We start from the raw sequence: 26533 nt of genomic DNA, 5'->3' as shown, positions 1-26533 counted from the left end.
CCACAAACGATGCACAGCGGATTCTGGTTAGTTGTATCCCCAGTAAACGTGAAGCCAAACTTCATGTAGTCATCACGGTAAAGTCAGTTCTTTGTAGGCGTTGCGTGTAGGCATTGCGGTAGTAGCCAGCGGCGAGAGGCCGCTGGCTGTGCCGTCGTCAGATGCAGTAGACCCGGCGGCGCTGTGTGTGCTGCTGTCGGGTTCTGGTGGTGCCCCATACAGTAAAGTTGCCAAGCGAGTACAGGTGATTAACATTCCTATGGCCGATGGTCGTTAGAGTCTATTGTTCCGTGGTTGTTGTTGTCGCACGTCTAATTAATTAGACGTGTTACAACAACGACGACGCAACAATAGGAATCCTGCAGCACAATAGCTATTGCTTTCGGGGGAGGGATAGTGTTAGGGTTAGTGTTAAATTTTCGGTCAAATCAGGCGGCACACCTGGACACATCAAACGGCACAGTAAAGTATACCGCGGTACACAGGACTATGCTCCAGCACGTGGAGCATAGTCTAGCCAACCAGCACATGGAGCATAGTCTAGCCAACCAGCACGTGGAGCATAGTCTAGCCAACCAGCACGTGGAGCATAGTCTAGCCAACCAGCACGTGGAGCATAGTCTAGCCAACCAGCACGTGGAGCATAGTCTAGCCAACCAGCACGTGGAGCATAGTCTAGCCAACCAGCACGTGGAGCATAGTCTAGCCAACCAGCACGTGGAGCATAGTCTAGCCAACCAGCATGTGGAGCATAGTCTAGCCAACCAGCATGTGGAGCGTAGTCTAGCCAACCAGCACGTGGAGCATAGTCTAGCCAACCAGCATGTGAGTCAATCATGTAATGTTGCAAAACGGTTCATTACAAAGCGTGAATGAAATATAAATTAGTATAAAGTTACAATAACAAAAATATATATATTTTACTGCCCATGCCTAAACCTAACTTAAGCTCACTAAACTGAGCTTAAACCTAACCTTAACCTCACTAAACTGGGCCTAAACATAACCTTAACTTTGACTTTTAACTCTCAGTTGAAATTAAATCTACAGTTGATTCAGTCGACTGAAATGTATTTCGGCGGGCCGTGACGGCGTCTTAATGCCCGATTTATACTTAGCTGTGTGCCGAAAATATCAGATCTACAAGCTCACAGTGGCTATTTTCAGAGTGACATCTGCACACAACCAAATGTAGTGATTGGTGCAGAGCTGCGATCGAACCCCAGTCTCCCACTCGCCAGAGCGACGCACAAACTGTCGTGCGAATAGGGCTTGATTGATTGATTGATGAATTAAAAATGTCATCAGACAGTTTGTAGAATGGGTACAGACTTACAGTCCAATGAAAGTACAGGTCAATACTAAATCTGCTATGAGCATAAACCCAGAAAAGGGACTAAAAAGTTTTACATAAGGGTCCTCCATTTTCAATTAATTTAAATACATGCAGATATACCCTTCCAGGTGCATCCATGCGATGTATTTATAGTTATTCTATTTATAGTGACTCATAGGAATAGACTCTGTGACAACCGGGTATAGTCTGGTGACCACCGGAGAGACAGGTGACAGCCGGAATGTAGACGGCACCCGGGTGAGCAGTATGGGTTAGCACCCCATCCTGTGTCCTCTGTGAGGAGGAAGCCCAATAGGTGAATCAATATATGGTTTAACCCCCAAAGAATTGATACAAAAGGTTTTTCAATGGATTCTGGTAGTATTGGGCATGCTAAATAACATACTAAAAGTCTACCAAAATCTACTCCCCAGAAAGCCGTCATTTTCAAGATTACGTCCCAGACGGAGTTTAAAATGGCCATATCTAAAATGGGAAAACATTTGCAAAGTATTTTTCAACTTATTCTAGTACCTCTGGACATGCTTAAAAACATACTACAAATTTAGGAAGATATACCTTCGGGAAAGGCGTCATTTCCAAGATGGTGTTAAAAATGGCAGGCTTATAAAGCTTATAAACAGCTATACTGTATATCTCAATTGAAAAGTAATTATACAAAAGATTTTTCACTTGATTATTGTACCTGTAGACATGCTTATGAACATACAAAAGATTTAGGAAAATACACCTTCCGGAAAGGCTTCATTTTCAAGATGGTGTTCAAAATGGAAGCCGGCACCGCTATACTGTATATCTCAATAGAAAAAATTGATACAAATGATTTTTCACTTAAATCTGGTAGTATTGGCCATGCTAAATAACATACTAAAAGTCTACCAAAATCTACCTTCAGGAAAGGCTTCATTTTCAAGATGGATTGAGATATAGCCATTTTAAGCTCCCGGACGCCATTTTGGACACCATCTTGAAAATTAAGCCTTTCCTAAAGGTATATTTTCCTAGATTTTTGTTATGTTCATAAGCATGTCCACATGTACCAGAATCAAGTGACAAATCATTCATATACATATATTCTATTGAGATATACAGTATAGCCAATTTAAGCTTGGCTGGCTGCCACGGCTGCCATGCTGGACGTCATCTTGAAAATGAAGCTTTTCCTGAAGGTAGATTTTGGTAGACTTTTAGTATGTTATTTAGCATGGCCAATACTACCAGAATCAAGTGAAAACACTTTTGTATCAATTTTTTCTATTGAGATATACAGTATAGCGGTGCCGGCTTCCATTTTGAACGGCATCTTGAAAATGAAGCCTTCCGGAAGGTGTATTTTCCTAAATCTTTTGTATGTTCATAAGCATGTCTACAGGTACAAGAATCAAGTGAAAAACCCTTTGTATATATTTTTTCAAATGAGATATACAGTATAGCCATTTATAAGCTTTATAAGCCTGCCATTTTTAATGCCATCTTGGAAATGACGCCTTTCCCAAAGGTATATTTTCTTAAATTTGTAGTATGTTCTTAAGCATGTCCAGAGGTACTAGAATAAGTTGAAAAATACTTTGAAAATGTTTTCCCATTTTAGATATGGCCATTTTAAACTCTGTCTGGGACGCAATCTTGAAAATTATGACTTTCTGGAGAGTAGATTTTGGTAGACTTTTAGTATGTTATTTAGCATGCCCAATACTACCAGAATCCATTGAAAAACCTTTTGTATCAATTTTTTGGGGGTTAACAAATCTCGGGCCATTATAATCCACCACTCCTGAATGAAGTGCCATGGTGCTGGGACTCTGGTGCAACGCACAGGTCCTGGGCCTGGTGGGAGCAGGAGTGGACCTGGTGAGACGTCGGAGTGGCCCGGACAGGAGTCAACCCACAGAGCCTAGTCCTTCCACGCGCCAGAATTTGGTTCTCCCAGTCCTGGCAGAGTGATCAACCCCGGCTGGGTCGCCTGAGTGAGGGGTATGATGTTGTTGGTAGACCCAAAAACCCGTTGATCACAGGAAACATCACTGAGGAAGTGAGGATACGTCCCAGGTGCATCCATGCCATGTATTTTTAGTTATGCAAAAAACAAAACAAAACAACACACTTGGGTGAAGTGAGGGGCGCTCTTATCATCGTACATCATCATGCCGAAAAAAAACAAACACTATGGGCTCCATTTTCGTCACCACTAAACCCCTTATGCCTAATAATGAATTGCATTTTTTATAGCGCTTTTCCAAGTGCTCAAAGCGCTTTACAACGGTTCATTCATTCATACATTGGGAGGTGAAGCGGCGAACAGTCGACGCCACCGTCCTCACTTCCCACATTCACACACCGACGGTGGTGAGCTCACACCGACCGACTCATTGGAGACAATGTAGGGTTCAGTGTCTTGCCCAAGGACACTTTGACTGTGGACAGGAGGAGCCGGGATTCGAACCACCGACCCAGGGATCATTGGACGACCTGCTCCACAGCAGGTCGTCCTAAACTAATTTGCCTTTATTTTACTATTTTGCAAAACATTTGCATAGTTATAATAGTTAAAATGGCCAGTCTACAAGCTCACAGCGTGTCAATGTAGATTGGCTAGTTGAACTATTCAAACATGTTTTTCAAAATCGTAAAAAAAAAAGGCAAAGAAGTTTAGGGATAAGGGGTTTAGCGGTGACGAAAATGGAGCCCTTGTCTATTAGCTCAGACACTATGATGATACAAAAAGGAAATCATATATACGGTTAGGAAATAAGGGAAAACATTTTTTTGTTTTAAGTATAGGCCTATTCACATTAGTATCTTGGTATACATTATGATAAGGATAGGCACTAATAAGCTATAAGCTTCTGCCTATATCTTTTCGATCACCTTTTAATTTAGTTTAATTTGTAATGTCTCTCTGAAAAAGGAGAAAGATCGAAATAAACTATTTATTCAATTCAACATGTACAGTATAGAACTAGAAAAAGTGCCCTTCTGGGCACAGGTCTCCACCAGGAGGATAGGAGTGTGTGTGTGTGTGTGTGATGTTTGGCAAAATGTTTAGGAGCAATATAAACGTGTGTGTGTGTGTGTGTGTGTGACGCGGCTTGGCCTGTTGTAGCGCCACCATGAGGCTGATTTGTGGCATTTCTTCCAAAGCCTAGTGGGAATATGCATGCACAGTTTCACCACAATCGGACGCTGCGTAACTGAGTAGTTGTGGCGATTTGTACAAAACGGGTACAAAGCGGGCTACTCCTGAAAAGTTTAGAAGCTAATCGTAGCCAATGAGGGTGGATTATGAGAAATCAAACAAACCCGTCTTGATCACATGACTATGGAGAGCATGTGTACCGATTTGCGTGAAATTTGGATAAAATCTGGAGTAATATTAGAAAATGTGTTTTACATATGTCGGCCTCCTGGTGGCGCTATAAAGAGCAGATGTGAAAAATTCCAGGCAAAGGTTTTTCCTTGGCCTCTAGGGAGTTGGAATACAAAGTTATCCACAGATCCGTGCAGTTAGAGGTAAAAACACTTTTGGGCCAGTTATAGCGCCACCATGAGGCTGAGTTGAAAATGTTCATGTGGCATTTCTTCCTCGGCCTAGTGGGAATGTGCGTGCACAATTTCACGGAAATCACACGATGTGTTCATGATTTGCAGCCTTTTGTTTGAAACTGAGCACTTTGGAAGCCAATCTTAGCCAATCAGGATGGAGTCTGAGAAATCTGAAAGACACGTTTCGTTGAATGGCTCTAGAGAGACTGTGTACCAATTTGCGTGATGTTTGGACAAAATATGTAGGTGTACTGTCCAAAAACTTGTTTTGCACAAAGCGGCCTCCTGGTGGCGCTATAACAGGCCGTTCTGGAAATGTTGGGGCAGAGGTTCATTGTTGGCATCCAGGGAGTTTGTGTGCAAAATTTGGCATCGACTAGGTTAACGGTGACGGAGATTAGCTGTTCACAGACGGACGGACGGACGGACGGACACACGGACGGACGGGCGGAGTGCAAAACATACTCTCTCCCCATGCCTTCGGCCTGGTGGAGACAAAAATCACACAGGGGCCAGTTTGTAATTGCAGCCGTCTGTGTGAGTGCTGTTTGAGAGCGGTTTTGAAGGAGTCTAGGGATTCACATTTCTTAATGGCTGTTGGTAGGGCGTTCCACATTGCAGTGGTAGGCTATAGGATCAAAATGAGTTTGAGCCGAATCTGGGTTGAACGTGGTTTTTGGAGCTCCCTCTGGTGTTGTGATTGTGGACGGCGTTGACATTCAGGAAGTAGGTATCTTAGTGCAGGGGTTCTCAACCTTTTTGGCCGGGGACCCCCGAAAATGCTTTGGCAACGTCTCGGGACCCCTGCCCCGCCCCCTCCCGACCCCCAATATAAATTGACTGCTACAATAACCTTAATAATAGAGACAATACACCATAAATAAATACTGAAACCATCATCATTAGGGAAGGTGTATGCATGTACTATGTGTACTATATGTAAATTCTTCATTTCCACTTTACAGCCATTCAGTTGCAAAAAAAAACAAAAAACTTTTTTTTCTTTTTTGAAAATAATTTGGGGACCACCCAAAATAATTTGGCGACCCCTCGAGGGGTCGCGACCCACGGGTTGAGAACCCCTGCCATAATGTAAAAATGTGAGAATTGTGACTTTCCCCCCCATCTCTCTCCCCATTTCCTGTCAGCCTACTGTCTGTCCCTCCATAAAATATATAAAAAAAAGAATGTGTGTGTGTGTGGGGGGGGGGGGGGGCACGGTGGCACAGTTGGTAGTGCTGTCGGGGTTTGCGAAAGGGCATTTCTGTGTGGAGTTTGCATGTTCTCCCCGTGTCCTCACAAAAACATGCAGTAATCCTGGTCTCTAAACTGCCTCCCCCTGGCCAGCCGAGGCGCCTGATGGAGGGGAAAGGAACTGGTTGGAATAACGTGTTCCTTCCACGCGCTACGTCCAACCAGGGAAACTCCCCCGTGTCAGGTGCAAAGGAGCAACTTGGACACTCAGGCATGAAGGAAGCATGAGTTCAAGTTCGTTGCTCTCCCCATGTCCCCCATTATGGGGACTAGGTTGGCGGAGGGTGTGTAGAGCCCAGGATCACATTAGATAAGTGACACAGGGGTGAAAAATGGGTTACAAAATCGTGGGATAAAAATTATTTTAAAAAAAGAATATGTGTGTGTGTGTGTGTGTGTGCTCGGAGGTACCTTGTAGTGTTACAACAGCAACAACACTGGACTGGTTTAAAACTACAGGGGAAGCTAGCTTGCCTTCCCGATGCAGACCACACCGTATCTCATACAATATTCAAGAATTATGCATGAGGATATAGTCACCTTTACAGTCAAAACCAGATTACAGGTCCTTCCAACCAGACTCAATCTCTCTCTGTGGTACCCTAACACGTTTCCTCCTCATTGTCTGCACCATGACCACACTCCAGTTACAGAAACACTGTCATATATTCTTAATGGCTGCTATGTACTGTATATAAGGGAATGTACATTGCTAGGCACGACAGAATAGGCCTATCTCACAGCCCGCTTTCCACGCCCACTTCCGGTAAATAGTGGTGTCTTTAACATGAGCATTTACACGTTTTTTTCTCTGGAGAATCTAAGTACATTTTCTAATGTAAAAATGTGACAGACCAATATTATTATGAAGCAAACAAGATGGTAAATCAGGTCGAACAGATAGAACAAACCTTACCTTGAGAAAACAAAAGTTGTAGACTTCTTAAATTACCTCGGTTAACATGTAGTGTCTATGGAGTGACGTCACGCTATCACCACTAACCCCGAAAGGGGGCGTATTTAGGGGGGCGGGGAAATTCTGTGAGATAGGCTTATTGTTGACCTATTAGCTATAAGGACATAAGTTCATATGTTCCATCATCTGCCAGACTGTATAAGCACTCACGTGTTTCAACTGCCATGTTCATGCACAATAATGAAAATGATGCCTTTTCAGATGTCACAGCTAATACACCAGATATTGTTGTTGTTTATGAGGACAATCCACTATTGTTCTGTGTTCAAGAATGTCTTGTAAAATGTGAATGCAAATAAAGATGTTAAATATGTGTGTGTGTGTGTGTGTGTGTGCTAGATCAACATATGGAATGAATTCTGTACTGGCCATATATGGAGCGTGTCTTAAGTTGAGCGTACAGGATTTGATGAGGTCAGATCAACATATGGAATGTCAGAACAGGTCAGCTCCATATATGGAGATCTAAGGGTGGCAGCGGAGGCAGTGTCTTGAGTGTGCATGCAGGGTTTGATGAGGTCTGGCCATATGGAGCGTGTCTTGAGTGTACAGGGTTTGATGAGGTCAGATCAACACATGGAATGTTAGAACAGGTCAGCTCCACATATGGAGATCTAAGGGTGGCAGCGGACGCAGTGTCTTGGGTGTACAGGGTTTGATGAGGGCCCAGGTGGGGCCGGGCATTCATTTGGATGATATGGAGCGTGTCACAAGGCGTGATGTCACGAGGCGTGATGGACTGACAACCATATATGGAGACGGCCATATATGGAGCGTGTCTCGAAGCGTGACGTTCTGACAACCATATATAGAGGCGTGAGCCGACTGACAGACGGGTTTTGCACGTTTTCTTAGTGGTCGCAGCAATTAGAGAATGTAGAATTTTTTTTATTTTGACCTGTTGTCTCTCTTAATGGTACCAACATCAATACAGCATGGAATTGTGGACACTATCTTATTCAACAATAACAAAATATTGAGGATAAACTGAGCCTAAATGGTGGTCCATGGCTCAAATACTGAATGAATAATGAGCGTAGATATGAAAAGGGTTGAAAACCACTGTACTAAATTAAACGTTGGTACTTAATTTTGTTTGATCTGCCCCAACGTTCTCACATTTGATAATGAGTTTATGACAACGGTCAGACATGCACTGGTGGAAAAAAGCACTCAAATGTTTTACTTAAGTAAAAGTATCAATACTGCAATATTAGAAATACTTTGTCACAAGTCCGGAATTCAAATTGTACTTAAAGTACAAAAGTATTGGAATCAAAATGTACTTATAGTACCAAAAGTAAAAGTAGGGCCTATATGCTCGTTGAGCACAATGTCTCATTTCAGGTTTTCAAATGTATAATAATAATCTTTTGAAAATAGCCGATCTACAAGCTCACAATGCGTCGCATTTGTGAGCTTGTAGATTGGCTATTTTCAATTAAATGGCCGAAATGTGTAAAGAGCTGAAGTGGTTAATGTTTTGTAATAATTGCGAACGCAGTGATTGCGAACGCAGTGAGCACTAACTATGAGACCTAGCAGAACATGTCTGTGTGTCTGTCTGTCTGTGTGTGTGTCACGCTGTAACACCACCCGCCCGCCACCAGAGGGCGCAGCTGTATCACACACACACACACACACACAAAACTTAACTTAAAAAAAAACTTAACTTAAAAAAAATTAAAAGGAAAAAACTTTTAAAAAAACAAAAAAATAGAACTTAAAAAAAACCTTTAAAAAAGTACGTAATTTATTCTAATTGTTGTTATTGCGTTCCCGCGTCTTACTTGTAATCAAAATCTACAAAGCAACTATAGTTACTTTGTAGATTTTGATTATTATTACTATAGTAACTAAAGCTTTCAAATAATTGTTGTGGAGTAAAAGTACAATATTTATGTATGATGTAGTGGAGTAGAAGTCAAATTATTGGAAATTGGAAATACTCAAGTAAAGTACAAAACCCCCAAAATGGTATACTTAAGTACAGTACTTAAGCAAATATACTTAGTTACTTTCCACCACTGGTGATACTTGTGTTTCAGGGTGTCAATCAATCAATCAAATCAATCAATCAATCAATCAAAGTCAACTGTCATGCCTGAAGGTCAGTAGACCGAAAGCTTGCAAGATAAATACTTTGATTGTGCGCAGATCTGAGTGTGCGGAGCTTCCCTTTAGGCCTGACGTCGAAATTTAGAAAATGTCTTCTAATCTAAATCATGACAGTTTTCTGAAATACCTCATGTTCCTGTATCAGTGGTGCTCAATATTTCATGTCAAGGACCCCAAAAATGATATGTAATTGGCCGCCGACCCCCATCTCAAAATATGATGTTCCAGGAACCTCTCAGAAGCAAAGATTTGAGTTAAAAATGTTCGCTCTGAAAGAATACATTCAAAGATTTGTGCCACATTTTCACGATTTTCCAAAAAATAGCAGACCTACAAGCTCGTAGCGCGGCACTCGGTGCCGCGCTATGAGCTTGTAGATCTGCTATTTTTCAATAGCTAAAGCATAACATAATGCTTAAAACACCAAAAGGGGTTCCCGACAAAAAAATTATAATAATAATAAATAAACATCTTACAAACCACAGGGATAAACTGAGCCTAAATGGTGGTCCATGGCTCAAATACTGAATGAATAATGAGCGTAGATATGAAAAGGGTTGAAAACCACTGTACTAAATTAAACGTTGGTACTTAATTTTGTTTGATCTGCCCCAACGTTCTCACATTTGATAATGAGTTTATGACAACGGTCAGACATGCACTGGTGGAAAAAAGCACTCAAATGTTTTACTTAAGTAAAAGTATCAATACTGCAATATTAGAAATACTTTGTCACAAGTCCGGAATTCAAATTGTACTTAAAGTACAAAAGTATTGGAATCAAAATGTACTTATAGTACCAAAAGTAAAAGTAGGGCCTATATGCTCGTTGAGCACAATGTCTCATTTCAGGTTTTCAAATGTATAATAATAATCTTTTGAAAATAGCCGATCTACAAGCTCACAATGCGTCGCATTTGTGAGCTTGTAGATTGGCTATTTTCAATTAAATGGCCGAAATGTGTAAAGAGCTGAAGTGGTTAATGTTTTGTAATAATTGCGAACGCAGTGATTGCGAACGCAGTGAGCACTAACTATGAGACCTAGCAGAACATGTCTGTGTGTCTGTCTGTCTGTGTGTGTGTCACGCTGTAACACCACCCGCCCGCCACCAGAGGGCGCAGCTGTATCACACACACACACACACACACAAAACTTAACTTAAAAAAAAACTTAACTTAAAAAAAATTAAAAGGAAAAAACTTTTAAAAAAACAAAAAAATAGAACTTAAAAAAAACCTTTAAAAAAGTACGTAATTTATTCTAATTGTTGTTATTGCGTTCCCGCGTCTTACTTGTAATCAAAATCTACAAAGCAACTATAGTTACTTTGTAGATTTTGATTATTATTACTATAGTAACTAAAGCTTTCAAATAATTGTTGTGGAGTAAAAGTACAATATTTATGTATGATGTAGTGGAGTAGAAGTCAAATTATTGGAAATTGGAAATACTCAAGTAAAGTACAAAACCCCCAAAATGGTATACTTAAGTACAGTACTTAAGCAAATATACTTAGTTACTTTCCACCACTGGTGATACTTGTGTTTCAGGGTGTCAATCAATCAATCAAATCAATCAATCAATCAATCAAAGTCAACTGTCATGCCTGAAGGTCAGTAGACCGAAAGCTTGCAAGATAAATACTTTGATTGTGCGCAGATCTGAGTGTGCGGAGCTTCCCTTTAGGCCTGACGTCGAAATTTAGAAAATGTCTTCTAATCTAAATCATGACAGTTTTCTGAAATACCTCATGTTCCTGTATCAGTGGTGCTCAATATTTCATGTCAAGGACCCCAAAAATGATATGTAATTGGCCGCCGACCCCCATCTCAAAATATGATGTTCCAGGAACCTCTCAGAAGCAAAGATTTGAGTTAAAAATGTTCGCTCTGAAAGAATACATTCAAAGATTTGTGCCACATTTTCACGATTTTCCAAAAAATAGCAGACCTACAAGCTCGTAGCGCGGCACTCGGTGCCGCGCTATGAGCTTGTAGATCTGCTATTTTTCAATAGCTAAAGCATAACATAATGCTTAAAACACCAAAAGGGGTTCCCGACAAAAAAATTATAATAATAATAAATAAACATCTTACAAACCACAGGGATATGATAAACGATACAGAATGATGTAGAAATAATCATTGTGATTGTTTGCTTTCTCACAGTGTAATATTTGTGTAGTGTGTGTGTGTGTGTGTATGTAAGTGCCAACACTGTGCACACACTCAAAAGGATGAGTAAGGCTCAATTAAGGCTTAATTGAGTGAGCATAAATAACACAGTGAGCATACAGTAGCAACACAGCATTTAATTAGCTGAACTCTGGGCCAGTGGTTCCAAAAAGTGCAATCCGGGGACCCCCAGGGGTCCTTGAGGGGAGCTCCAGGGGTCCCCAGCTAAATGATAATTAGGAACCAAATGGACCCTATTATGGGGTCTGTAACTCAGAGAGTGTACATCGTTTTGTTTTTTACAATATACATTTACTTATTTATTTATTTACAATGCTCATTAATCAACACGTCAGTTTTCACATTCATGTAAATGGGCCAGAGTTAGCCATAAGCTAATTTCCATCTGTAGTCCCTGAGCAGGCTCATTTCCATCTGTAGTCCCCGAGCAGGCTCATTTCCATCTGTAGTCCCTGAGCAGGCTCATTTCCATCTGTAGTCCCCGAGCAGGCTCATTTCCATCTGTAGTCCCTGAGCCAAGGGGGCAGGCAGGCTTTCCAACGTTGAAGCTCTGGGTCCTAGTGGTAGGAGGAGGGACTACAGGCGGACCCGTGGATTCATGACCGGGAAACCCCGTGCAGCTGGGCTTTAACGTTGAGCGCTCGGTTGCCCTACGTCACTCAGGACCTCAAAGTTGAGGTCCTGGGAGGGACTTCCGGCAGTCTTCCGGGTGCTTCAAAACGCCACTGAGCAACTTCCACTGACATGAATAGCTGGGGGGGCGGAGCTTCGCGCCAGTTCAGTCTCTATTATATATATACTCTATGCCCTGAGCAGGCTCATTTCCATCTGTAGTCCCCGAGCAGGCTCATTTCCATCTGTAGTCCCTGAGCAGGCTCATTTCTATCTGTAGTCCCTGAGCAGGCTCATTTCCATCTGTAGTCCCTGAGCAGGCTCAGGCTCATTTCCATCTGTAGTCCCTGAGCAGGCTCAGGCTCATTTCCATCTGTAGTCCCCGAGCAGGCTCATTTCTATCTGTAGTCCCCGAGCAGGCTCATTTCTATCTGTAGTCCCTGAGCAGGCTCAGGCTCATTTCCATCTGTAGTCCCTGAGCAGGCTCAGGCTCATTTCCATCTGTAGTCCCTGAGCAGGCTCAGGCTCATTTCCATCTGTAGTCCCCGAGCAGGCTCATTTCTATCTGTAGTCCCTGAGCAGGCTCATTTCCATCTGTAGTCCCCGAGCAGGCTCATTTCCATCTCTGGGACATTGGGGGTCCCAGAGATGGAAATGGGGGACCGTAGCCTAATTCAGGTCAAACTGAGGGTCCTTGAAATGAAAATGGTTGAAAAATCACTGCTAGAGCCGCAAAGATCTTCTCATATGGCTGTTCCTTGGCCTATATTTTCCAATGGGGGTCAGCGGGCTAATGGGTGTCAATTTGGCGGTCCTTGAAATGAAAAAGTTTGAGAACCCCCGCTGCTCTAGGCCAGGGTTTCTTCAACAGAGGAGTGGGTGTCTGCCTGGCTGGGACCCCTACACACACACACACACGCACGCACGCACGCATGCACGCACGCACGCACGCACGCACGCACGCACGCACACGCACACGCACACGCACACGCACACGCACACACACACACACACACACACACACACACACACACACACACACACACACACAGTCACACACACACAGTCACACACACACAGCTGGAGAAGTGAGAGCCAGAGAGTGAAGGCCAGGGCCCTGCTTTGACAGTAAGATAATGGAGAGAGGTCTGCTTTGGAAGAGAACCACTCTCGGAAAACCACTCGAACGAAGGCAGCACGCCGACTCACTGTGCACGAGACAAGACAAGAGACACTGCTGCTGAGCTGGAGAGCACCAAACAGTCTCTGCGGTAAGCAGAGGAGAGGTCAAGAACACTGGAGGAGGAGCAGCAGCATGCTGCATGGCTGGGGAGAGTCACTCGTCGGCAGTGGTGGAAAAAGTACTCAATTGTTTTACTTAAGTAAAAGTACCAATACTGCAATTTAGAACTACTTTGTTACATGTAAAAGTAAGGAATTGAAAATGTACTTGAGTAAAAGTACAAAAGTATCGGCATCAAAATGTACTTAAAGTACTAAAAGTAAAAGTACTCATATTGCAGAATGTCCCACTTCACAAGTTCAAACTGTGTACAAAATCTTTTGAAAATAGCAGATCTACAAGCTCACAATGCGTCGCAACGAGCTTGTAGATCGGCTATTTTCAAATGGCCGAAATGTATAGGGTTGAAGTGGTTAATGTATGTTTTCTAATCAAAATTAAAATCTCCAAAGTAACTAGTAACTAAAGTTTTCAAATAATTGTAGTAAAAGTACAAATTGTGACTCTGAGATGTAGTGGAGTAGAAGTAAAAGTATTGGAAATTGGAAATACTCAAGTAATGTACAAATACCTCAAAATTGTACTTAAGTACAGTACTTAAGTAAAAGTACTTAGTTACTTTCCACCACTGCTCGTCGGGTGAAAAGACGAGACGGGCTGCCAAAAAATTCAGAAGAAAGAAGATGACGCCAGGAAGATGAGGAGGGAGCGTGGCTTGGCCAAATGTGAAGTCGGAGGCGCGGAAGGTCTTTCAAAAGCATTATGCACTTTACTTCTGACCTGAGCTCGATTTCTACAAAATATCTTCTTCTAAATCCTGACAGTTTTCTGAAAAAACCTCATGTTTCTATATCAGTGGTTCTCAATATTTCATGTCAAGGACGCTCAGAAATATCTGAAATTGGCTGCCGACCCCCATCTGAAAACGTGTTGTTCCAGGGACCTTCCAGAAGCAAAGATTTGAGTTAAAAACTGTCTGAAAGAATGTATTCAAACATTTGGGCCACATTTTCACGATTTAAAAAAAAATAGCAGACCTACAAGCTCGTCACTCGGTGCCGCGCTATGAGCTTGTAGATCTGCTATTTTTCAATAGCTAAAGTATAACATAATGCTTAAAACACCAACAGGGGCAACTTCCCACCCAGAATGGGTTAATGCGGGAATGTTCAAATGCCATGTCAGTTACTGAAATTAACTGACATGGCAATATCTGATGATGATAATATCTTTCTTTTTTAAATTAAATGTCTGAAGTAGAACGTACATACATAATATGTATATTAATACATAACATAATTAGCACAGATAATGTGGGGCAAAAAACACATTTGATTTAGACAACAACACTGATGATAGTGCACTACTGTCAAACAAATATATGAACAGAATAGAAGTCACCAAAGCCCCCATAGGGCTCCATTTTCATCACCGCTAAACCCCTTTTCCTTAAAGGTGTAGTGAAATGAAAAATAAGTTTTTCACACTTTTAGACCATATCCATGGTCATCATATGGTCATACCTAACAATGGATGCCAAAAAAATTGGAAAATTCTCATTTTTGTGTGTTTTTATATCAAACGTCCATAAAAATATATGTTTTATTACTTCCTGAAAACGAAAACGTGCTGCGTGATGACGTGTCGAGGCCCACAGCGATAAAAGCCAATAAAAATGAAGCTCACCCGTTTAATTCCCCATATCTCCGCATCCGTCCAGCACAGGCTGCACAGCTGCTACTGATTACAGATATCTTCCGTTTTTATTCCCATTCAAGATAACATCCAGAGAGTGTATTACTCGGTTTTAACTTAATCATCACGCTAAAAAAATTATCTGAAAACATTATAGGGTAGAAATAAGCCACATAAGAGTAAACTGGTAAAGCTGGACGACTATCTGATTTGTAAACAAACATCCCCACGCTGTCCTGCGTAGCATAGCTACCGTCCCTAGCTACCGTCCCATCCCCTGAAGGGATGCAACGCTCTGATTGGTTCAGAAACTTCATAGCGGTGTTTCAACTTGAGACCGTCTGAAACTTCAAAATAAAATGTCCACCATTTCCGTTTCACTACGCCTTTAAACTTCTTTGCCTTTTTTATTTTTACTATTTTGCAAAACATTTTTTGAATAGTTAAAATGGCCAGTCTACAAGCTCACAACGTGTCAATGTGGATTGGCTAGTTGAACTATTCAAAAATGTTTTTCAAAATAGTAAAAATTGGCAAAGAAGTTTAGGGATAAGGGGTTTAGCGGTGACGAAAATGGAGCCCTATAGTCTCTTAAATGAAAGACCTGTGAAATACTATAGTCTCAAATCTCTCAACGGTCAACAGACATTGATGGTGAGCTAGCTTTGAAAACCTCTTATCAAGTTGTATGGACAAAGCTGCAGGGACCCTCACTTATTTGTTCTTTCATTTGAGAACAAAAAACAAAGCTTTGTCTCTCTCTCTCTCTCAGCTAAGGGGTCCTCCTTGGCCTGAAGAATGTTGAAGACCCCTGGCTGTAGGCTACTAAATGATAAGCGTGGCAAAGAAATTACCATTTTTGATCATAATTATCAGAGGTATCACGGCAGCGGTCAAATCCGACACCCTGCTCAGCAGCTGGCCGACGGTCAGCTCCTTCTTCCGGTATGCCTTCCAGACGTTGGCCAGCTCGCCCTGCATCAGCCTGCACTGCTGGCGCACCGACCGCTGCTGCAAGGGGAACAGGTTGGCCTCGCCCTGCATCAGCTGCAAGAGGAGGTACAGCTGCATGTTGCATCGCTGCGTCGTCTCCCGGCGCAGGCCGCCGTGCCGGCCTCCTTCGACGACATGATCGTCTGTCCCGAGGCAGCGCTTGCAGACGAACCGCCGCCCGGGCTCCCACCGGCCGACGATCCAGGCGTCGCGGATGTAGTCGAGTGCGGGTCGGAGCCGGCTGTTCTTGCCGCTGGCCGCGACCCTGTCGAAAGCCGCCACGATGTGGTCGGCGGAGACGTACGGGAGGGTGAACATCAGCGCGGTGTAGTCGCGCACCGCTCCCGAGCAGAGGTAGGCCACCGCCAGGCCGAGCTGCTGGACCTGATGCCACAGGGCCGGGGTCAAATGGACGCCGCTGCAGCCCCGGACGACGGCGTCGGGCAACAGTTTGGCTGCCGCTTGCCAGTTGGCTCTCGTCACCAGGTGCACCTTCTCGAGGCCGGGCGCCAGGTTCTTCATGGCCTGGAACACGGCGACGTAGTCCCGCTTCCTCCTCGACGACATCAGGACAAACGTCAGCGGGACCCGCGTCACGCTGCGGCCCTCGTCGTCCCAGAGGAAGGCGTGGAAGCTGAAGAGCTGCTGGAAGGGCCGGTTCACCGCGTTGAATGTGCCGCCCAAGAAGAGCTGCCTGACGCACTTGAGCAGCTCCAGTTGTTTGGGCGTGGCGAAGATGAGGTTTCGAGCCCCGTCCTTGCTGATGTCCTGCTGGAGGAATCCGTCCGGCACGTGATCCTTGTCCAGCACAAAGTCCACGGAGGAGGAGGGGTCCGCAGGCAGACGTGTCTGCCCCCAGTGGTTGGAAGACCTAGTCTCCTCTTCCCGTAAGCGATCGGCCGACTGCCGGCACCGACTCAGGTCCCTGTGACGTACAAAGTCCACCAAGGTGGGGCCTGCAGCCCGATATTTCTTTCGCTGGTAGTTGGCACACCTTGCCAGGCTGGCAGGGTTGAGACGAATACTGGCTGGCATGTCCACGGCCAGCTCCTCCGACATCACCTCCTTCACTATGCTGGCAGCCGACTTATAGAAGTTCGTCTTGGTGAGTCCATATACTTGCTTGGTGAGCTTTACCTAGTAGGAAAGTAAAAAACAAAAAACAAAAAACAAAACAAAACATATGATCAATGAATGAGACAAAAGAATGAGAGTAAATTCCTGGGTTGACCTAGTTTGAAGTAGATCTCCCTAACCTAACCCTAACCTCACAGGAAGCCACTGGTGATTTTTAACGGATTTGTTTTAACCCACCACACATGTCGGGAGCCACGGGTGATTTTTTAATGTTTTTTTTTTTGTGGCTTTCGCCTTTATTTTATATTTTTTATAGAGGGACAGACAGTAGGCTGACAGGAAAGGGGGGAGAGAGATGGGGGGTGACATGCAGTAAAGGCCGTCGGGATCGGGAGTCGAACCCGCGGCACACTGCCAGGCTTGGGCTATCGGCCAAGGTGGCTGGACCGCACGGGTGATTTTTAACCCGCAGCACAGGTTCGTCTGACTAACGACTATATGTAGGACTGTTGGTATGTCTATTGTCTAGCCAACGTATGCACCCCGGTGTGAGGGCCCCAACTCTAGATGTGAGAGGGCCACTGTGCGGCCCCGAACCTCTAGTTCCCGAAAAGTGTTAAATAAAAAAATAAAAAACGACTACTACCTTGGTGGCAATGCCAGGCTGCCCAGCATGGCTGTGAGCGATGCGGCCTTGGGTGAACCCGTTCCCACTCTGCTTGACGGTGGCCTTGCAGGAGTTGCTGGCGTTGCTGCGGGATCGTATGGAGCAGCGCCACACCGTGTGCTTGGCCGAGCCGCCACACTTCTTGGTGTAGCTGTATCCGTGGTTATCGACCAACAGCAGGCCGCCGCGCTGCGTGCCGCCTTCCATGATCTCGTAGACCACGTCGCCGTCGCTCGACGACCGCCCGAGGGGGTCTCCGTCGACTCCGCCCGGCGGCCGGGGAACCGGTCGCGGTCGCGGTGGCTCGGGTGCCGCCGGGGGGCCGAGAAGGCCCTGCTGCCGCCGAAGGCGCCGCCCCTCAGGCGTGCGACCCCCGTCCAGACAGGAGGCGGGGCCCGCAAGCCGATTCTTCTGCCTCCGGTAGTTGACACGCCTAGACAGGTTGGCGGGTTTGGAACGAATGCTGGATGGCATGTCCACGGCTAGCTCCTCTGCCATCACCTCCTCCACTATTGTAGCAGCTGACTTAAAGGCGTTGGCCTGGGTGAGTCCATTCACTTGTTTGGCGAGCTTGATCTGGCAAGAAAAAAAGAAAGAAAAAAAAATGGTTGGGAACTACGCATAAACTAGAAATGTGTTGATTGAATTGAAGAAATTCATTTTGGCATTTTCGATCATGTTGTTTACTACATTACATTTTTGTTTAATCTTTTCAAGTAGCTGCTTCAATACAGGTTTTCCTGTACTCAGAGGTGCCAAGCTGAGGCATTGGTTATACTTTTTTTTTTTACAGTCTTTGGTATGACTGAGCAGTCTCAGGGCAGACATTCTACCACAGGGCCACTGAGCTGGTTACAAACGTAGCGATGGAGAAAAGAAGGGCTGGGTTTCTCCCATGATGGCTGTGATCGTTTCTGTTGCAGCTTTTCACATAAGAATGATGAACAGATTATTATCTTTTGTTAGCGAGCACCAAATAAACGACTACCAACCTTGGTGGCAATGCCAGGCTGTCCGGCGTGGGTGTGCGTCATGCGGCCCCGGGCGAAGGAACCCCCGACCTGCTTGACGGTGGCCTTGCAGGAGGAGTTGCCCTTGCTGCGAGCTCGCACGGAGCAACGCCACACCGTGTGCTTGGACGACCCTCCGTACTTCCTGGTGTAGGAGTACCCGTGGTCGTCGACCAACAGCTGGCCGCCACGCTGTGAGCCTCCCTCCACGATCTCGTAGATGGTCTGGTCTGCAGGAAGGACAGCACCGGCGTCCCCTTCGACCTTCAGGCGCACAGCATCCACCGGAATGCGAGAGCTCTCCGTTACCGGCTCACCGGGCAGCCAACTGGCTCGGAGGTCATCGATGGTCTGGTCCGCAGGAGGCTGGACGACGGTGGCGCCATCCTCAAACTCCACCTCTTCGGACCTCCGTGCCCTCTTCCGAGGTGGTGCGGGTGCCACGGAATCATTGTATCGGCGTGGCTGGCATTGTGTTCTCTATCGAGCACAGTGGAGAGGATTTAAAACTGAACCTATACCGGAAATATCATATGTCACCCCCCTTTTTATCCAAGCACACGCGCCACCCTCACAGAAAGGCATTTAGCATGTTGTCGTAAGTCCCTCTCTGGATAACAGCGTCTGCTATACTTGCCAAAATTGAACAAATATAGTGTCTTACTCTGCCCAGTCTTCTCGGGGGCTCGGTTGTCCAATCAACAGGCTCATTTCCATTCATGTCGGGGTTAGCAGGAATACTGTCCTCTGCCGTCACCTCCTCCTTGAAGACATTCGCCTTGGTGAGTGCATGAACCTTGAGCTTCGCCTGGCGAATCAAAGATCAAGCAAAGATTGTGATCAATGATGATGATAGAACGTGTACGAAAATACATTTCTGGGCGTGTTAATTTATCACAGAATTAGTTGGAAACCACACCACGTAAACGTAAAACTAAATGTCTGGAATCATTACATAGAGATATAGTACAGTATATCTGTCAATGTGACAATGATGTGACAAAGAATTAAGAATGTGTACATTCAAAAACACTTAGACCTGTGGCCGTCAGCCACCGGCCTACTTGGGAACGATGCAAGTTGGGAACCTAGTATGCAATACCCGTTGTCATAACAGTCTGCCTGCCTGTGTCTGAAGAGTGTAAACTGACTGTGAAAATGCATTGATAAAGTTATCGCATGAGGTTGCCATCAATTGAACTTAGGGCTCATTAGGTCCACTGGCAGAGCCTGACCACAAGACTCAAGGCTGGGCACTGCATGCACTCCGTGTGGTGGTGTGGAACGCATGTGTCAAAGAGTGAGAGAGACGTGGTGCATTTACTGTAAGATGACTTTAGATCATTTACTTAGCTATATATACAGTATTGCTATGGACAGCTGTCATCGTATGTGGTGGATCACTACAAATGAATGTGTATTGAAAAAGAAGTTCTCAAAATAATGTTTTAATCATTTTGGGCGGGAACCCCTTTTGGTGTTTTAAACATTATGTTATAATTTAGCTATAGAAAAATAGCAGATCTACAAGCTCATAGCGCGCCACCTTGTAGGTCTGCTATTTTTGAAATCGTGAAAATATTTATTTCAGAAAACTGGAGGATTTAGAAGATCTCTGTGGTGGATCACTACAAATTAATTTGTATTGAGAAATCACTAAAACAGCAAAAAGCACCCCCACCCCCCCCCCCCCCCCCCACAAAAAAAGAAGTTCTCAAAAACATGTTTTAGCCAATTTTGGGCGGGAACCCCTTTTGGTGTTAGCATTATGTTATTGAAAAATAGCAGATCTACAAGCTCATAGCGCGCCACCGAGTGGCGCGCTATGAGCTTGTAGGTCTGCTATTTTTGAAAAATCGTGAAAATATTTATTTCAGAAAACTGGAGGATTTAGAAGATTTTTTTTTTAAATTTTGAGGTCAGGCCTAAATGGGTCAATGAGGACAAAATAAAAGACTATACCAACCTTGGAGGCAATGCCAGGCTGTCCAGCGTGGGTGTGCGCCATGCGGCCCCGAGTAAAGAAACCCCCGACCTGCTTGACGGTGGCCTTGCACGAGGAGTTGCACTTGCTGCGAGCTCGCACGGAGCAACGCCACAGCGTGTGTATGGCCGACCCTCCGCTAGGTCAGTCACCGTCACAAATTTGACAGAGTTGACAATTCATTCTCACACAAATAACTGCGATTAACGACATTTCAATTGTGTTTTTATGCACTGAACATTGGAACGTTACAATTTGTATTTGTTTGCCTTTTAAGGCTTCGTAATCACAGACTGCACGGGGAAGCTATGACAAATAACTTACAAAGAAATCACTGACATTTTCTTTTCTTTTTTTACATACAATAGCAATTGTTGATCTACAAATGTATGGCCATTTTTCAACATGGAAAGATTGCCGATTATGCAAAAATGATTGCGATCATCTCAAACAAATGCGATTAGTCGATTATGCAATAATTGTGAGAGGCCTACAATTTAGGCATTTGGCAGACGCTCTTAATCCAGAGCGATTTACAGTAAGCAAGAACAAAAACATGGTAATACATCAAATTACCATGCCTACCTTCCACACTTTGTGGTGTAGGAGTATCCGTGGTTGTCGACCAACAGCTGGCCACCACGCTGTGAGCCTCCCTCCACGATCTCGTACACGGTCTGGTCTGCAGGGAGGATAGTGCCTTCTTCTATGGCCTCCATGTACTCAGTGTCAGCTGGAATTAGGGGTGGGATCAATTCATCGATATGGCAATGATCGTATCGCATTCCTTGCCCGATAATCGCATCGCATCGTACCCATATCGATACGCCAGGAAATGCTGTGTGTGACGTGGCTTATTTTGACCTGCGATCAGATTCTAAAAATGTCTTCTACATCCTGACAGTTTTCTGAAAAAGCTATGTTTCTATGTCAGTCGTTCTTCCATTTTTTTAAAATAGCAGACCTACAAGCTCGTAGCGCGCCACTCGGTGGCGCGCTATGAGCTTGTAGATCTGCTATTTTTCAATAGCTAAAGCATAACATAATGCTAACACCAAAAGGGGTTCCAGCCCAGAATGGGTTAAAAACAAACAAACATCAGAATCTGTTTCTGTCTGACAGTTAAGATACAACATATGATTAAATCTTTTGCATTTATCCATCAAATTTATTTAATTTTTTTCCTTGCTTTTTGTTTAAATGTTATCCACCAAGTTTTTCAAATTGATTTCAAAACATCGGCAATCGTGAGGTTGTTGCCAATATCCAGCCATATGGAATCAATGTATAATCGATATATATCGTATCGTGGCCTCTGTATCATGATACATATCTATCATGAGGTTGCAGGCAATACCCACCACTAGCTGGAATGTGAGAGCTCTCGGTTACCGGCTCTTGCCATCTCGCTTGGAGGTCATCATCGATGGTCTGGTGGTCTGCAGGAGCCTGGATACCGGTGGCGCCATCTTCAAACTCCATGACGTGCTCTTCGGACTTCCGTGTCCTCTTCCTCCGCGGTGCGTGGGTGTGACAGACACGGCCCCAGATAAGAACGTTCCCCACCTGCTTGACGGTGGCCTTGCAGGAGGAGTTGCCCTTGCTGCGAGCTCGCACGGAGCAACGCCACACCGTGTGCTTGGACGACCCTCTGTACTTCCTGGTGTAGGAGTACCCGTGGTTGTCGACCAACAGCTGGCCGCCACGCTGTGAGCCTCCCTCCACGATCTCGTAGACGGTCTGGTCTGCAGGAAGGATAGTGCCGGTGTCCCCTTCGACCTTCAGGTACACAGTATCAGCCGGAATATGAGAGGAGCTCTCCGTTACTGGCTCATCGTCAGGCATCCAACTGGCTAGGATGTCACTGATGGTCTGGTCTGCCGGATGCTGGATGATGGTGGTGCCATCGTCAAACTCCACCTCTTCGGATCTCTGTGTCCTCTTCTGTGGAGCAGGTGCCACACAATCGCTGTAGCGGCACGGTTGGCAATGTGTTCTCTGTTGATATAAAGCAAAGTGGAGTTGATTCAAAACTGAACCTCAGGAGTATGGGTCCCCTTTTATACAAGCACACTCACCAAGCACCACCAGGAAGGTATTTAGCATGAACAATGCCTAGTACACTTTTAGTAATTATAATGCGAAATGAGGCTACTGTCTCGAGTAGCCTCTCTGACACAAACATACTACAGGAGTAACAGCCCGAAATATACTGTAAGCCTTGCCTTGGGCCATGTCGCTCATAGGTCACGAGCCTATATCTCCTGTTTCCAAAGTGATGTGCCGGTATTGTACACCCCCTGGACATGAAGCTAAGCATGTCGCAGGGACTTACCCCCAATACAACCCTTGATGCCAAGAGCCACGCGGGAAGGCATTGGGAACCATTTTTATAGAGTGATTAGCGTCGACACTCTAATCACAAGGTCACCGTTAGCCCAAAATATAACCCCCACCAAACTGACGGGCCAAACCGTTTGATAGGTATCCGGGGAACTCGCCAGTTTTACCGACTCGCCGCGGTTTAGTGCATTTTAGTTTTACTTCACCTTCATTTAAATTGCATTGAATTGAGAGATAGAGAGTTGTTTAGAGTTTACACTAGATGAAGTAGGAATGCCAAAGTTTAAACACCAAAGTACAGAAACAATGTAATGAATTAGTAAACAATATCCTGAATTGGTAAGGCCTACTATCATTGGTATTCACATACTCAACTTTGTATCATTATCTAGCTGACCATTTAATTGCACAAAATAATTTGATCACTTTGAAATTAACTATAACATCTGTGGGGTTGACATACTACAATACTATATATATATATATATATATATATATATATATATATATAACAACACACACACACACACACACACACACACACACACACAGTGGGGGGGGGGGTGTCACCATCTGGTAGTGGTGGCACTGGTGTATGAAAAACCGCAAATGCAGTTTCGGGGTTTATTACGAAATCTGATCATGCACTTAATCTGTAAATTGCTCTGGATACTATAGGAGCGTCTGCTGCCAAATGCAACATGTAAACTGTATAGCTTAAATCTTACCCTGCCCAGTTTTCTCACGGGCTCAGTTGTCCCATCGACATCAGGCCCAGTTTCATCCTCCATGGCCCACTTCTCCTGGCACCGTAATGTCACGCGCCTCAGGCCGGGGCAATTGGACACAGAATCTGACCGTTATAACTATATATACTATTATAAAACTATAAATTTGCGTGGATGCACAGCAGACAGTCAGCAATCAACCGTGAATTGTTGCCATTAGCATCCAAAGTGAGCTAAACCAGGCTCCTTTAGTTTGGATTGGAGACACTGGTTATGCCTGATTTATGCTCCGCCGTACGGCGGCGTCGCCGAAAATAGCCAATCTCCAAGCTCACACCGCGTCACATCCGCGACGCGGTGTGAGCTTGGAGATCTGCGATTATCGACTGGCGTACGGTGAAACATGAACAGGGTTTCCTCTCTCTACGCGAGATTACGGTCGGTGTGCAGTGTTGCCGTGTCCGCTTATTATAAGCGACTTCAGGCTTGTTTTTCTTGTAAAGTTGCTTGTAGTTGCGGGGTTTTTTTCCGGCTTGGGTTTCATTTCCCAAATTAATATATATTTGTCTGCGGACCGAACCCCCATCTGAAAACATTCCAGAGACCCACCACCCCCAGGGGCCAGGGCCAATACAAGATTCGTGTTTTAAAAATTATTAAAGATTTTTTTTCAAAATGTCAAGATTATTATTTTCTGAAAATATTTTCAAATAGCCTTATGTATTTACATGTTTAAAATGGCAAAATGCTCACTTCCTTTGGGCTTGTTTTCATTAGACCTGGCAGTGGTTGCGAATATACATAGGCTATACAATTTATACAAGAACACGGTAAACGACCCAAAACTACAGACTTCAGTGAACACAGCCTTGCAGTAGAGAAAGGCAGACACACAGACAGACCTCACTCCCAAGGAAAGACAGACTACGCACCCACTGCACACAAAATGTGGTGGAAACAGAGCTACACTTTCTAACCACACCTGCCCACTATACAAAGACATCAGAGACGTCAGACGACGCGTTCCAAAATGTGGAACGCCCTACCAACAGTCATTAAGACATGCGAATCCCTTGACTCCCTTGAGGATCAGCGTCTCCAAATCTGAGGCCATAGTTCTCAGCAGGAAACCGGTGGATTGTGCAGTCCGGGTAGGGAATCAGGCATTACCCCAGGTGAAGGAGTTCAAGTATCTCGGGGTCTTGTTCACGAGGACGGAGAAGGAGATCAGCCGGAGAATCGGAGCAGCAGGGGCGGTATTGCAGTCGCTGTACCGCACTATTGTGACGAAAAGAGAGTTGAGCCAGAAGGCAAAGCTCTCTGTCTACCGAGCAATCTTCGTTCCTACTCTCATATGGTCATGAAGTGTGGGTCATGACCGAAAGAATAAGGTTGCGAATACAAGCGGCCGAAATGAGTTTTCTTCGACGGGTGGCTGGCATCTCCCTTAGAGATAGGGTGAGAAGTTCAGTCACACGAGAGAGACTCGGAGTAGAACCGCTGCTCCTTCGCCTGGAAAGGAGTCAGCTGAGGTGGTTCGGGCATCTGGTTAGGATGCCTCTCGGGCGCCTCCCTAGGGAGGTCCTCGACGCACGTCCCACTGGGAGGAGACCCCGGGGCAGACCAAGGCGCAGTTGGAGGAAATACATGGACTCACTGGCCTCGGAATCCCCCAGGAGGAAGTCACTAATGTTGCTCTGGAGAGGGAAGTCTGGAGCACTCTGGTGGAGCTGTTGCCCCCGCGACCCGACTACGGATAAGCGGTTGAAGATGGATGGATGGATGGAATCCCTTGACTCCTTCAAAACCGCTCTCAAAGGACACCTACGGACGGCTGCAATTCGAAACTGGCCCCCGTAAAAAAATCTGAATCCCCCCCACCACCCACCCCTTTTTCCCCTCACTGTATATGTTTCTTTTACCTTTTTTTACCTCCTTTATGATGAATTCCTGTTCTGTTCTTTTTGGCTATATAGAAGTTTCTATTTGTATGTCTCTAAATGTTTTGATGATTTGAACAAGGTGGACCCTCTTGTAAACAACTGTAATGCTTTATTGGGTCGTCCACTCACAGTTAACAGTCTTTGTATTGAGTTGTGCTTGAAATGTACTGTAATTCTGCAAACTGTTAATAAATACATTTTTCAATCAATCAAAAGACACATACTTCCCAAAGTTCCCACAGATTACACACACCCAACGTGAGTTTGAAACTATGACCAATGACAAAAAAAACTCCCATACCATTTGGGAGAAATTCAATGTGCAAACACTCACAGAAGCAAGACTTCTGAACTGTTGCGACAAAAGAAGATTACAACCACCCTAAGGAGTCAGGACTACTATCTGTACCAAGTAGACCGCTGGACCACTGTATGTAAACAGAGCTGCTATATCTTTAAATAGATCTTAAATCTGAGTTGTCCTATATGCTATTTAAATAGTCCTGAGAAAAAATGCTGACATTTGTCCCAAAGTGACTGCAAAAAAGAATGCTGCTATTTGTTTCAAAAAAGCTTTATAACATGTATAACATGTATATAACGATGCAATGTGACATAGCTCTGTCTACACAATGCTGTACCCTCCTCCAACTGTATATACTTTCCCCATTTTCAACTGTTTTTATTATATTTTGACGCTTGCTTTTGGCAATGTACACGTATGTTTTCTCATATAAAGCTCCTTTGAATTGAATTGAATTGGTTGCTTCTTGCTTGTTTCTCTCACCCCGA

The 26533-nt window shown here is 44.6% G+C and overlaps 1 protein-coding gene across 1 annotated transcript; it reads right to left on the bottom strand.

Moving 5' to 3' along the window:
• Nucleotides 1–15821: 15821 nt before the first annotated feature.
• LOC306934450 (uncharacterized protein) lies at nt 15822–23902 on the bottom strand (the record flags this gene model as incomplete). The annotated part of the gene is made up of 8 exons (XM_079517018.1): nt 23799–23902; nt 22089–22725; nt 21313–21460; nt 20710–20866; nt 19408–19551; nt 18726–19223; nt 17713–18309; nt 15822–17126 (listed from the first exon to the last, which is right to left on the bottom strand). Exons 1-8 carry the CDS (start codon nt 23859–23861, stop codon nt 15822–15824), a joined length of 3549 nt encoding a protein of 1182 aa, XP_079373144.1. The 5' UTR covers nt 23862–23902.
• Nucleotides 23903–26533: the final 2631 nt, after the last annotated feature.

The sequence above is a fragment of the Electrona antarctica genome (genome assembly GCF_951216825.1).
Source record: "Electrona antarctica genome assembly, chromosome: 12".
Classification (NCBI taxonomy): domain Eukaryota; kingdom Metazoa; phylum Chordata; class Actinopteri; order Myctophiformes; family Myctophidae; genus Electrona; species Electrona antarctica.
This window is presented reverse-complemented; position numbering and strand designations above follow the sequence as displayed.